Consider the following 15,544-nt stretch of genomic DNA (forward strand, 5'->3'; position numbering starts at 1 on the left):
GAGACTGTGCAACTACCTGCACCTACAAGCAGCGTACCACAGAGACTGTGCAACTACCTGCACCTACAAGCAGTGTACCACAGAGACTGTGCAACTGCCGAAACCAACAAGCAGCGCACCACAGAGACTGTGCAACTACCTGCACCTACAAGCAGCATACCACAGAGACTGTGCAACTACCTGCACCTACAAGCAGCATACCACAGCGACTGTGCAGCTACCTACACCTACAAGCAGCATACCACAGCGACTGTGCAACTATGTACACCGACAAGCAGCATACCACAGAGACTGTCCAACTACCTCCACCTCCAAGCAGCATACCACAGAGACTGTCCAACTAGATACAACAACAAGCAGCGTACGACAGAGACTGTGCAACTGCCGAAACCAACAAGCAGCGTACCACAGAGACTGTCCAACTACCTGCACCTACAAGCAGCATACCACAGAGACTGTGCAACTGCCGAAACCAACAAGCAGCGCACCACAGAGACTGTGCAACTACCTGCACCTACAAGCAGCGTACCACAGAGACTGTGCAACTACCTGCACCTACAAGCAGTGTACCACAGAGACTGTGCAACTGCCGAAACCAACAAGCAGCGCACCACAGAGACTGTGCAACTACCTGCACCTACAAGCAGCATACCACAGCGACTGTGCAACTACCTACACCTACAAGCAGCATACCACAGCGACTGTGCAACTATGTACACCGACAAGCAGCATACCACAGAGACTGTCCAACTACCTCCACCTCCAAGCAGCATACCACAGAGACTGTCCAACTAGATACAACAACAAGCAGCGTACGACAGAGACTGTGCAACTGCCGAAACCAACAAGCAGCGCACCACAGAGACTGTGCAACTACCTACACCAACAAGCAACGTACCACAGAGACTGTGCAACTGCCGACACCAACAAGCAGCGTACCACAGAGACTGTCCAACTACCTGCACCTACAAGCAGCGTACCACAGAGAATGTGCAACTGCCGAAACCAACAAGCAGCGCACCACAGAGACTGTGCAACCACATGCACCTACAAGCAGCGTACCACAGAGACTGTGCAACTACCTGCACCTACAAGCAGCGCACCACAGAGACTGTGCAACTACCTGCACCTACAAGCAGAATACCACAGCGACTGTGCAACTACCTACACCTACAACCAGCATACCACAGCGACTGTGCAGCTATGTACACCGACAAGCAGCATACCACAGACACTGTCCAACTACCTCCACCTTCAAGCAGCATACTACAGAGACTGTCCAACTAGATACAACAACAAGCAGCGTACGACAGAGACTGTGCAACTGCCGAAACCAACAAGCAGCGCACCACAGAGACTGTGCAACTACCTACACCAACAAGCAACGTACCACAGAGACTGTGCAACTGCCGAAACCAACAAGCAGCGTACCACAGAGACTGTCCAACTACCTGCACCTACAAGCAGCGTACCACAGAGACTGTGCAACTGCCGAAACCAACAAGCAGCGCACCACAGAGACTGTGCAACTACCTGCACCTACAAGCAGCGTACCACAGAGACTGTGCAACTACCTGCACCTACAAGCAGCGCACCACAGAGACTGTCCAACTACCTGCACCTACAAGCAGCGTACCACAGAGACTGTGCAACTGCCGAAACCAACAAGCAGCGCACCACAGAGACTGTGCAACTACCTGCACCTACAAGCAGCGTACCACAGAGACTGTGCAACTACCTGCACCTACAAGCAGCATCCCACAGAGACTATGCAACTACCTACACCTACAAGCAGTATACCACAGAGACTGTGCAACTACCTACACCTACAAGCAGCATACCACAGCGACTGTGCAACTATGTACACCTACAAGCAGCATACCACAGGACTGTGCAACTACCTTCACCTACAAGCAGCATACCACAGAGACTGTGCAACGACCTACACCTACAAGCAGCACACCACTGCGACTGTGCAACTATGTTCACCAACAAGCAGCGTACCACAGAGACTGTGCAACTACCTACACCTACAAGCAGTATACCACAGCGACTGTGCAACTATGTACACCTACAAGCAGCATACCACAGACTGTGCAGTGTGCAACTACCTACACCTTCCAGCAGCATACCACAGAGACTGTGCAACTACCTACACCTACAAGCAGCATCCCACAGAGACTGTGCAACTACGTACACCGACAAGCAGCATACCACAGCGACTGTGCAACAACCTACACATACAAGGAGCATACCACAGCGACTGTGCAACTACCTACACCAACAAGCAGCATACCACAGCGACACTACAACTACCTACACATACAAGCAGCATACCACAGCGAATGTGCAACTACCTACACATACAAGCAGCATGCCACAGCGACTGTCCAACTACATACACATACAAGCAGCATACCACAGCGACTGTGCAACTACGTACACCAACAAGCAGCATACCACAGCGACTGTGCAACTACCTACACCTACAAGCAGCATCCCACAGACTGTGCAACTACCTACACCTACAAGCAGCATACCACAGAGACTGTGCAACTACCTACACCTACAAGCAGCATACCACAGCGACTGTGCAACTACCTACACCTACAAGCAGCATACCACAGCGACTGTGCAACTATGTACACTGACAAGCAGCATACCACAGAGACTGTCCAACTACCTCCACCTCCAAGCAGCATACCACAGAGACTGTCCAACTAGATACAACAACAAGCAGCGTACCACAGAGACTGTGCAACTGCCGAAACCAACAAGCAGCGCACCACAGAGACTGTGCAACTACCTGCACCTACAAGCAGTGTACCACAGCGACTGTGCAACTACCTACACCTACAAGCAGCATACCACAGCGACTGTGCAACTATGTACACCGACAAGCAGCATACCACAGAGACTGTCCAACTACCTCCACCTCCAAGCAGCATACCACAGAGACTGTCCAACGAGATACAACAACAAGCAGCGTACCACAGAGACTGTCCAACTACCTGCACCTACAAGCAGCGTACCACAGAGACTGTGCAACTGCCGAAACCAACAAGCAGCGCACCACAGAGCCTGTGCAACTACCTGCACCTACAAGCAGCGTACCACAGAGACTGTGCAACTACCTGCACCTACAAGCAGTGTACCACAGAGACTGTGCAACTGCCGAAACCAACAAGCAGCGCACCACAGAGACTGTGCAACTACCTGCACCTACAAGCAGCATACCACAGCGACTGTGCAACTACCTACACCTACAAGCAGCATACCACAGCGACTGTGCAACTATGTACACCGACAAGCAGCATACCACAGAGACTGTCCAACTACCTCCACCTCCAAGCAGCATACCACAGAGACTGTCCAACTAGATACAACAACAAGCAGCGTACGACAGAGACTGTGCAACTGCCGAAACCAACAAGCAGCGCACCACAGAGACTGTGCAACTACCTACACCAACAAGCAACGTACCACAGAGACTGTGCAACTGCCGACACCAACAAGCAGCGTACCACAGAGACTGTCCAACTACCTGCACCTACAAGCAGCGTACCACAGAGACTGTGCAACTGCCGAAACCAACAAGCAGCGCACCACAGAGACTGTGCAACTACCTGCACCTACAAGCAGCGTACCACAGAGACTGTGCAACTACCTGCACCTACAAGCAGCGCACCACAGAGACTGTGCAACTACCTGCACCTACAAGCAGCATACCACAGCGACTGTGCAGCTATGTACACCGACAAGCAGCATACCACAGACACTGTCCAACTACCTCCACCTTCAAGCAGCATACCACAGAGACTGTCCAACTAGATACAACAACAAGCAGCGTACGACAGAGACTGTGCAACTGCCGAAACCAACAAGCAGCGCACCACAGAGACTGTGCAACTACCTACACCAACAAGCAACGTACCACAGAGACTGTGCAACTGCCGAAACCAATAAGCAGCGTACCACAGAGACTGTCCAACTACCTGCACCTACAAGCAGCGTACCACAGAGACTGTGCAACTGCCGAAACCAACAAGCAGCGCACCACAGAGACTGTGCAACTACCTGCACCTACAAGCAGCGTACCACAGAGACTGTGCAACTACCTGCACCTACAAGCAGCGCACCACAGAGACTGTCCAACTACCTGCACCTACAAGCAGCGTACCACAGAGACTGTGCAACTACCTTCACCTACAAGCAGCATACCACAGAGACTGTGCAACTGCCGAAACCAACAAGCAGCGCACCACAGAGACTGTGCAACTACCTACACCTACAAGCAGCGTACCACAGAGACTGTGCAACTACCTGCACCTACAAGCAGCATCCCACAGAGACTATGCAACTACCTACACCTACAAGCAGTATACCACAGAGACTGTGCAACTACCTCCACCTACAAGCAGCATACCACACAGACTGTGCAACTACCTACACCTACAAGCAGCATACCACAGCGACTGTGCAACTATGTACACCTACAAGCAGCATACCACAGGACTGTGCAACTACCTTCACCTACAAGCAGCATACCACAGAGACTGTGCAACGACCTACACCTACAAGCAGCACACCACAGCGACTGTGCAACTATGTTCACCGACAAGCAGCATCCAACAGAGACTGTGCAACTACCTACACCTACAAGCAGCATACCACAGAGACTGTGCAACTACCTACACCTACAAGCAGTATACCACAGCGACTGTGCAACTATGTACACCTACAAGCAGCATACGACAAAGACTGTCCCACTACCTCCACCTACAAGCAGCACACCACAGCGACTGTGCAACTATGTTCACCGACAAGCAGCATCCAACAGAGACTGTGCAACTACCTACACCTTCAAGCAGCATACCACAGAGACTGTGCAACTACCTACACCTACAAGCAGCATACCACAGAGACTGTGCAACTACCTACACCTACAAGCAGCATACGACAAAGACTGTCCCACTACCTCCACCTACAAGCAGCATAACGCAGAGACTGTGCAACGACCAACACCGACAAGCAGCATCCCACAGAGACTGTGCAACTACCGAAACCAACAAACAGCATACCACAGCGACTGTGCAACTACCTACACCTACAAGCAGAATACCACAGAGACTGTGCAACGACCTACACCTACAAGCAGCACAACACAGCGACTGTGCAACTACCTACACCTACAAGCAGCATACCACAGAGACTGTGCAACTACCTACACATACAAGCAGCATACCACAAAGAATGTCCAACTACCTACACCAACAAGCAGCATACCACAGAGACTGTGCAACTACCTACACATACAAGCAGCATACCACAGAGACTGTGCAACTACCTACACCTACAAGCAGCGTACCACAGAGACTGTGCAACTGCCGAAACCAACAAGCAGCGCACCACAGAGACTGTGCAACTACCTACACCAACAAGCAGCGTACCACAGCGACTGTGCAACTGCCGAAACCAACAAGCAGCGTACCACAGAGACTGTCCAACTACCTGCACCTACAAGCAGCGTACCACAGAGACTGTGCAACTACCTGCACCTTCAACTTACAGTTGCAGTGTGCCCGAGGACGACGAGTGACGAGTGACGAGTGACGAGCCGGAGGGTGGTTGTTCTTCTTCTTCTTCCTCTGGGGGTCAACTTCCTGGATCTGGAACGGGAAGTGATATTTTTTTCTTTTATTCTTTCCTTTACCCTGTGGATGGTCCATCGATTTTATATATAATTATAAACCGAAGGGTTTTATATATATATATATATAAGTCCTTAAGGGTCAACGAGATTATTTAAATATCTTTCAAAAAAACAACAACATTTCATTTTACGGTCGGTTGAATGTGACGTCACGACAAGGAACGGTGGACGATTTCAAATGCATTAATTAGCTTTTCAGTGATTAATTATTGATTAATTGGTTTAGATTCAAAAGGGTGGAGGCCCGGGTGCCCGGGGCGTCCGTCCGGACGTCTTTGGCTTGAAGGCTCATTTTCCGCGGCGCAACACCTGCGGGGGCCCAGGATCGAGGGTTCGAACCTTTAGCAGTTTGCTTGCAGCTCTCGATCTCATCGTTGATACGTCATCGTGGCCCGCCTTAGCCCGGTGCACCACGACGCCTCCACCGATTGGAGCTCACTTGGAACATGCATTTAACCCCCATGTGATTGATCTAGTTACGTCACCGGCTGGAGCAAGGTTACGTCACCGGCTGGAGCAAGGCGATTCTGCTGCTGGTCTCGCTTGGGGGACCAATGGGTCGCTACAATATTAATATTAATATCGAGCAACACATTTATGCCAATAAATCATCAGCTATTGGAGTTGGACTAAAATCGTAAATACATAAATTGCTGGACAATAATATTAATAATATTCCTTGAACAACAACAACATGTTGTCTGTTCTGATGGTATATTGTCATTACAATATTACATCCTTGTAGTTGCGTACATGTTACTGTTAGATATATGAGAGGTGCGCCGAGTCACAAGTAGAACACATTTGTATTGACTATTGAGTATTGTCTAAACACTCGGTATTATATTACTAATTATTATTATTCTTATTACATGGAAGCGTAAGATTTATTATGCAGGCAGGCATGCATAAACTTTTACAAATAACACTGCATGTGATGAAATGAAAGTGAGCCTCCTTGTTGAAATATATACATAATTGGTTTTTGTCCAATAAAAAGGTGAAAAACACTGTACGGTATATTTATTTCTTGCCTCCGATCCTAAATGCATTGTACAGTCACGTGAAAGAGTAAGTAGGGGAAGGCGGGGCAAGTTGAGCATCGGGGTAAGTTGAAGTGAGGCACCACCTCCCAGCCATTTATGAATGAGTCAGACTTTGTGGTGGCGCCATCTATAGTATAGATGCCCCATTGCATAAGTCCACGTTGTGCCATATTGTTTTCTAAATTGAAATTGAAACGGAAACCAGTGTTGCAGAGGGAAAAATCCAATTTTCAGCCATAAAAGTAAAAAGGTGTAAAACAGGTAAGTTCACGTTTCTTCCATATGCAGCATGGAGATAATATGGATATCAGATGACAATTATTGTTAGTCCAGGTATGTGTCTCCATTCTTGTCGTAGACTTTAATACGATGGATGCATAGAAGATGTGTGTATGTGGAGACATCTCAGAAAGTTCAGACTGGGGTAAGTTGAGCCAGACCCTACGGGGCAAATCGAGCCATGGCTCAACTTGCCAACTCATGTTGGTGGAGATAATAATAATTAGCATTTATAATGCGCTTTTCCCCAAAGGCTCAAAGCGCTTACAGAATACCATATTATTACCGTACCCCGGTCATTGGATACATTGCGAGCCTGCACCACACTGGGTGTACCATCTCCACACCCCAGTATGCCAGGAGCTTGCAGCCCTATCTGAAAATCGCAAACGGAAGCCATCAGCCAAGAAATCAAAGAGATGCTTGTTCAAAGCTAATGGGAAAAAGACATGTCCCCCAAGATCAAACACCCCTAGTTCCAGTGAGACAGATGGTGATTCAGAAGTTGAGTATGATGACGAATCAGATGTGGACAGTGAATAGGATATCATTGAAGGTGACTTTGTAGTTGTCAAATGTGCTGGCAAATCAAGATTTGTGCATTACATTGCTCGGGTTGATGTACTGAATGGAGAGGAATTTCAGTTTGAAGGTGTCTTCCTGCAGAAAGTTGCTGGAAAAGTTGGATCTGACAACCCAGTGTTTGTTCCAAACCCAAAGGATGAAGCAGGATTTGAACTGCAAGACATCGTGCGTAAGCTGCCACAGCCTAAGTGCGTTGGCAGTTCTGCCCGTTGTTCTGGACAGCTTGTGTTCAATTATTGTGACTTGTCAGTTTGGCAGCTTAATTGACTTGATTTCTGACATGTTTTACTTTTAGTTGCAGATCCAAATGATGAAGCTGGCATTGATGAGCAAGATATTGTGCCTTAATTGCCACAGTCTGACTGTTGGCCTTTCTGGGTGTATTTGGGACACTTTTCTTTTATTGTGACTTGAAACTGTGACAGGTGGATCGAGTTGACTTTTCTTACCACAGTTGACAATCTTGTTTTTCTATGAGAGTGACTCAATTTGTTCGTAACTGATTACTATAACCATGAACACAAGGTAATCATTTCGTTCAGTGTTGTAGAATTTTACAACATTAAATATTTTTTTCTGGCAAAACAATGCTTTTCTACTTTAGTTATCTTTATTTGGGGCAATGATCAACTTACCCCTATGTGGTACAACTTACCCCAGAGGTTGGATCAACTTACCCCTCAGGCGGGCAAGTTGAGCCATTTTGCCTCCGTTTTTTCAAAATGTCACAGTGACTTTCAGTGTGGGGATAGAAAGTAAGAACCAGCTACAAAATGTTTCCCAAGGATTAAATTAGAAGGCAAGATACTCATTTGTGCAAGATCATCAGTAAGTTCAGTCCTAACATTCCAAGAACAAAAACTGGCTCAACTTGCCCCGCCTTCCCCTACACCCCATGTGAAGTTTTGACTTTTTCAACGTATTTCAACGTAATAATAATAATAATAATAATAACTAGCCGAAACCCGTGGAACATCCACGGAAGGGAGGATGTGGTGTATGGATAGAGTGTACCATTATGGATGGCATAGGGGATTTGCTTGTCCGAGTAAGAGTTAGGAAGAAAGATGAGAATGAAGAGTGCGTATATGAACAACGTATTTATTGCAAGCTAATTAAATGACAACGCTACGATATACTTTTGAAAATATCACGTACCGTCTCGAAGTCAATGGCATCCTTTTATCTCTTCGTATACAACTCTGATTTCTACCTTATCGTGAACAGGGTAAAGCCTACTTTGATAATCATGAACGGTGGCAGATGCAGGAGTTGGTGAAACGAAAGGGAGGGGGAGGGGGGGGGCTGATCATGACCGACCCTACGCCAATATGACTCAGCCAGCTGATTCAGAGACAACGCAGGAATTGCAAAGTTACCATCATATTGAGTCAACTTACACACTGGTCTTTGAGGAACAATAAACTGCTCTATTCAAGGTGCTTAAGTTAATCCTTCAAATCATTTAAAAACAACCCAACGTTGACGAAGCATGGCATACGAGGCCCGTTCAAAAAGTTCACGGAACGACGTACTCTCAAAGGTCTGAGGCCAAAATGTTTGTTTTTTCCCCCCCTTACACAACGGAAACAACAACTGGATAGGTAGGGCCGAGGCCTACGCCTACGTTTCGTCACTCGGCGAAGTACACTTTGTTTTAAGCTTTCAGAAGCTGAAGCCTTGGTATTTATTGCTTTATATGATACTGATGGGCTGCTGATCAGTTTCACTTCGTTGTAATCACAGTATATGGAAGACATTATGGTAAACCCACCTGATGAGGTTAGCGTACAGCGCGATCGACGACACCGGCACAAATGGCGGAATGCATGATCAGGATTGTCCAATCAGCGGACGGCTTGTTGCGCCTTCACCCAGCAGACGCCAATACGATGGAGTCGTAAGATGGCGTCGTATCGGCCGTTAATCGGATGCTTTTGGGCCCCAACGTCGGCTAATTCAGATTTTTCGAGTATGGCTGTAGGTGATAAACAAAGAGCGCGGTTCGTAGATCGTAAATCCATTAGTGCCGGGGCATTGGGTCACTGGGTGCGGCGTAAAAGGGATAACAAAGTCGAGTCCTTACGGTATTATTATATAGATAATAATAATAATAATAATAATAATAATAATAATGCATTTATTTTATATAGCGCTTTTCAGGAAGCCCAAAGACGCTTTGACAGAGTGTAAAACATAAAAACAATTGCAAAAAAGACAAGAATCAACAGGGAAATATTCAAAGCAAAAAGGAGGGAGAAGGACAACAGATAGTCAGGGGTTAAATGCTGTGGGTTAAATGTTGAATGCAGTGTTGAACAGGTGGGTCTTGAGTGATGTTTTGAATGTGGTGAGTGAGGAGGAGGAGGACGAGTCTCTGATGGTGTGAGGTAGTGAGTTCCAGAGGGTGGGAGCAGCGATGGAGAAGGCCCTGTCCCCCCAGGATCTGAATTTGGTCCGGATGGGGGTGGGAGTGTGTCTGGAGAGGAGGTCAGCCAGGTAGGATGGGGATGGGGCCAGGTCATGGAGGGCTTTGTAGGTCAAGAGGAGGATTTTGTACTGGATTCTCTGGGAGATGGGGAGCCATCGGGGGGGGTGATGTGGTCACGGGTCCGGGAATGGGTGAGTAGACGGGCAGCGGAGTTCTGAATGTATTGGAGTTTATTGGTGATTGTTGAGGGTGAACCATAGAGGAGGCTATTGCAGTAGTCCAGACGGGAGGTGATGAAGGCGTGGATGAGGGTTTCTGCAGCCGTGGAGGAGAGGGATGGACGGAGACGGGCGATGTTTTTCAGGTGAAAGAAGGCTGTCTTTGTGATCTGTTTAGTGTATTTGTCGAAGGAGAGGGATTGGTCAAAGATTATGCCAAGATTCCGGATGTGAGGGGACGTGGATACTGGGATACCGTCGATGTTGAGGGCAAAGTTATGGGTGGATTTTATGAGCGTTTTTGGGCCAATGATGATTATTTCAGATTTATCATAGTTAAGTTTGAGGAAGTTGATTTGAAGCCAGGATTTTATTTCAGTGATGCAATTTGTCAGGATAGAGTGGGTGGCGGTGCAGATGGACTTGGTGGAGATGAAAAGCTGGATGTCATCGGCGTAGCAGTGGAATTGGAGACCATGACGGCGGATTAAGTGACCGAGGGGGGACAGGTAAAGGATGAAGAGGAGGGGGCCAAGGACTGAACCTTGGGGGACACCTTGGGGGAGGGGAGCAGTGGGGGATTTGCAGTTATTGATGGAGATGAACTGGCGTCTGTCAGAGAGGTATGATTTAATCCAAGAGAGGGCAGTGCCGGTAACGTTAAAGGTGGTTTCAAGTCGGGTGAGGAGGATGGTGTGATCGATAGTGTCAAAGGCGGCGCGGCGCTCAGGTCGAGGAGGATGAGAATGTTGAGGTTGCCAGCGTCAGAGGAGAGGAGAAGGTCGTTGGTGATTTTGAGGAGAGCAGTTTCCAGTACTGTGGTTGGAGCGGAATCCGGATTGGAATGTTTCATACAGGTCATTGGCAGAGAGGTGATGTTTGAGTTGAGTGGCTACAGCGTGTTCCAAAACTTTCGACACAAAGGGTAGGTTGGAGATGGGTCTGAAGTTGTTTAGGGTGTCAGGGTTTAGTCCAGGTTTTTTCAGAATGGGGGTAACAGCAGCAATTTTGAGGGATGGTGGGACGATGCCTGTAGACAGGGAGGAGTTTATTGTTGCAATGATAAGTGGAGAGAGAGAGAGCACAAAGGGAGGCCTTGACAAAGCTGGAGGGGATGGGGTCAAGAGTGCAGGTGGCAGTTTTCATTCCTATGAGGAGTTCAGAGAGGTCAGTAGGGGAGACTGGGGAGAATTGAGACAGGGGATGGCAGGATAAGGGGGGGCAGGTGCGGCGGTGGTCAAGCTGTTGTAGATGTTTTCAATTTTGCGTTGGAAGAATGAAAGGAAGGAGATGCAGTTGTCTACTGTGAATGACTGGGTGGCGGTGTTCAGGGGGCTGAGGAGTTTATTTATTGTAGAGAAGAGTGCTTTTGGCTTTCCGGAGCCAGAGTGGATAAGTTGAGAGTAGTAGGCGGAGCGGGCGCGGGAGAGGGCATCTTTATAGTGTTGTAGGTGGTCCTTGTAGGCTTGGGAGTGAACTGTGAGACCTGTTTTATTGCTGAGTCTTTCAAGTTGGTGAGCACGAGTTTTCATCAGGCGGAGTTCAGGGGTAAACCAGGGAACAGAATGGGTGAAATAAACGGTTTTGGTTTTTATAGGCGCAAGTTGGTCAAGGCAGGAGAGAGTGCGGTTGTAGTAGTCAGTGAGGTCAGAAGGGGTGTGGAGGTCAACGAAGGGAGAAGTGGACATTTTTTCAGAGAGGGTGGATGACAATGAGGTAGGTGAAAGAGCGTTTAGCTTACGGAAGTTGATCGTGCGATAATGCCTTGGTGCTGGGGTGGGAACGTTGACGGTCATAGTGATGGCTAAGTGGTCAGAGAGGGTGAGGTCGGAGCCAGAGAGATGGTGCAAAATCAATCCAGTAGAGCAGACAAGGTCCGAAATGTGACCACGGTTATGGGTAGGAAAGTTGACATGTTGAGTGAGGTTAAAGCAGGTGAGTAAATCAGTGAAGTCAGTGGAGTCCATGTGGATATTGAAATCACCAAGGACGACGACGATTGAGGGGGAGAGGGAACATAGCTGGGTCAGAAAGTAGGAGAAGTCAGACAGGAATGATGGGTGTGGTTTGGGAGGGCGGTAGACAACAGCCATGACTGACTGTGCGTGACCAGAGAGTTTAGATACAGCTATTTGATCTTCATTTCAACAATATTGATATTTAAAGATGATATAATAAAACAAATATCATGAAATATTTACATTTTGTAGTCCATTGTATATTTTAAATAAACATAAATGCAAATTTCGCATGTGGAAAAAGTAAGTACACCCCTACATTTATTACTACTTCAAATACCTAAAATTAGAATCAGGTGCACCAGCTGAGGTGCAAATGATTAGAACATCGTTGGAGAGGATCTTGGAGGAACCTGTCTTATTTAAATCTGACATTTCGTTTGGTTTGCTCTTTGTTGTTGAAGTGTGCGGCGTCACCATGCCAAGATCAAAAGAGCTGTCTGCGGCCTTCAGAAAGAAGGTTATAGATGCCTACGAGTCTGGGAAGGGATTTAAAAAGATCTCCAAACAATTTGAAACGAATCATTCGACTGTCCGGAAGATCATCTACAGGTGGAGAAGATTCCAAACAACTGCCAACTTGTTCGGGCCATGCCGCCCCGGCAAGTTCAGCCCGAGAGCAGACCGCAAGATGCTGAAATAAGCTTCCGAGCACCCCAGAATGTCATCACGGGACCTACAGGTAGCTCTCGTCACCGTCGATGTCAAAGTGCACGAGTCCACCACTAGAAAGAGTCAGTCATTAGAGTTAGACTGTCCGCCCCATCCTTCCCTTTCTCCAAGCTATTCTGAAATCTCTGACACACCTTCAACGGCTCTCCCTACCTCTTGCACATCTTACCCGACCCCTCGTCCCCCCTGTTCTGTATCCGATGGTCCCCCTTCCTCTTCATTAACGAACGGTATGGACCTCAAACATCTGGGGCCTTCGTTCAAACTTGACCGATCTCTCCATACAGGTTGCTTCTGACAAAGCAGACGTGATCTGCTTAACAGAAACTTTCCTCCTTCATGATGTCTCTGATTCCTTGGTATCTCTCCCAGGTTACTCCCTCCTCCGGTATGATAGACCTGAGCCTCGTCCTGGAGGCGGGGTTGCTGTCTTTATCAAAAACTCTCTTCCTCAGTCGCCCTGCACTGCAATGCACTGCACTGCACTCTCTCCACCTCACCCCCTGGAATACCTGTGGCTACGGCTTCCCCTTCGCTCCCACCTCTTGTTCATATGTGTGTTGTACCGTCCACCAAACGGTGATGACTCCATCTACATGTCGCTGTCTGATAATATGGACCCACTTCTATGCACTCATCCCAAGTCTCTCTTCCTCATATGTGGTGATTTAAATTGTCACCATGCCAGTTGGCTGGGTGTGGGTACCTCTCTCACCAGCCATGGCTCCTCAGCAAAGGACTTCTGCGACTCACTGGGACTGACACAATCTGTCAATTTCCCCACCCGGATCTCAGTCAACGGAGCATCTTCTCTTCTGGACTTGGTTATGACTAACTTACCTGAAAATGTCTGCTGCTCTTCTTCTGCTCCAATCGGCTCTTCTGATCATGTGCTTGTTAAAGTGGACATCTCTCTGACCATTCTCAGGGAGCTCTGCTCAGCGTCGACGAGTCTGGCATTTCACTCAGGCCAACTGGCACGGTCTTCAAGCAGCCATCAATCATCTGGACTGGTCTCCCATCTCTACCACCTCTGACAGCAACTGACATCATCCTGGGAATTCTTCCAAAGTAAATTGCTCTCTCTCTCTCTCTCTCATGCACAGATTTATGCCATGTCGTCTTCAGTTGTCGTACGCTTCCTCCCGTCCATGGTGCAGCACGGAATGTTGCGGTGAGGCTGTTGCCCAGAAACAACTTGCCTTCGTCTCCTGGAAAGCAAATCCAACGGAAGGAAATGTCATTTCCTTTCACAAAGCCCGAAACAAGTGTGTGTCCACCCTCAGGAGAGCCAGGAAACAATATCTCTCCGTTCTCAATACCGAACTGTCTTGTCTGTCTCCCTCTTCCGAATCCTGGTGGCGTCTGGTCAAATCTGTTTCTGGTGTTTGTTCCCCCTCCATCCCCCCCCTCAGCTCAAACGGCTACACGGCTGCCTCCGCACGTGAAAAAGCTGAATGCCTCAACTCTGTGTTTGCCTCTAAATCTTGTGCGCCACACCCATCCCTCTCTGTACCCAGTCGTACCCAGGTGCTCCGTGTCCTTTCCGCCCGACGAGGTGGAAAAGTTTCTGTCAACCCTCGACTCCGATTCTGCAACTGGACCTGACGGCATCAGCCCACGGGTCCGAAAATGCTGTTCTTCCGCTCCTTCACTCCCTCTCTCTGTTCTCTTCACCCTCTCTTTTGCTCAAGGTCAACTGCCATCTGCTTGGAAATCAGCCAACATCACCGCTTTGCACAAAAACAGATCCTAGCGACTACAGACCAATCAGCCTTCTCCCAATTATTATCAGCAAAGTCCTGGAATGCATCATTGCTTCGGATATGAAATGTTTCCTCTTCTCCAATGGCTTGATCTCTGGTCATCAATTTGCTTCCAGACCAGGTCACTCCACTCTGGACATGCTGCTTCTGCTGTCTCAACAATGGATGGAGGGAGGGAGGGGTCCTCAATGCCAAACGGGAAATCAGAGGCGTCTCCCTCGACATACGACGTGCCTTCGATACGGTCTGGCACGCCGCTCCGCTCACCAAACTCTCCTCCTTTGGTATCCATAGAAATATCCGCGCATGGCTGGCGCATGGACTTCCTCTCTAGTCGTAGTGAGCGTGTGGCCCTGAATGGCTTTCTCTCACCTCCTCTTCCTGTTCAGGCTGGAGTTCCCCAAAGCAGTGTTCTGGGCCCTGTGCTTTTTCTGGTCTTCATCAATGATCTCTCTGACTCTTTGCTGACGACTGCACTCTGTTGTGCCGCTCCATTGCTCATCCCTCAGATCGGCAGTCTGCAGCCTCCTCGCTCTCTGCAGACCTGGACAAAATCACAGACTGGGCAAACAAGTGGAACGTGTCTTTCAATCCGAAACAAATCTCACACTCTTACGATGTCTCTCCGAAAAGACCGACTGGACAACCCTCCCATCCACTTTCTGAATATTCCTCTCCAAGAAGTTCTGTCACTCAAGCTTTTGGGTTGGGTCTCACTATGTGCCATGATCTTTCCTGGAAAAAAAGCACATTTCCAAGCCGGCCTCCAAAGCCAGTCGCCGACTGGGCATCCTCCGTCGTGCGAAGTCCTTCCTT

General features: G+C 48.3%; 1 protein-coding gene across 2 annotated transcripts in view; it reads right to left on the reverse strand.

Annotated features, from left to right (window-relative positions):
* The window catches only part of LOC144888963 (uncharacterized), a 31,362-nt gene extending 21,950 nt beyond the window's left edge, over window positions 1–9,412 (reverse strand). Inside the window, exons 1-2 of one of the 2 annotated variants that reach the window (XR_013621490.1) lie at window positions 9,398–9,412; window positions 5,570–5,669 (exon numbers count right to left, since the gene is read on the reverse strand). Coding sequence is in view for 1 of the 2 variants with exons in the window: in XM_078768747.1 (XP_078624873.1) it covers window positions 5,570–5,669; window positions 6,053–6,085 (133 nt within the window). In the remaining variant the exon portion in view is untranslated. Of the gene's footprint in view, window positions 1–5,569; window positions 5,670–6,052; window positions 6,113–9,397 lie in introns of those variants that run through there. The other variant, XM_078768747.1, reaches the window with a different exon arrangement.
* Between the last annotated feature and the right edge of the window lie 6,132 nt (window positions 9,413–15,544).

This window comes from Myxine glutinosa, unplaced genomic scaffold, assembly GCF_964187855.1.
Source record: "Myxine glutinosa unplaced genomic scaffold, kmMyxGlut1.1 SCAFFOLD_330, whole genome shotgun sequence".
In the NCBI taxonomy this organism is placed as follows: Eukaryota; Metazoa; Chordata; class Myxini; order Myxiniformes; family Myxinidae; genus Myxine; species Myxine glutinosa.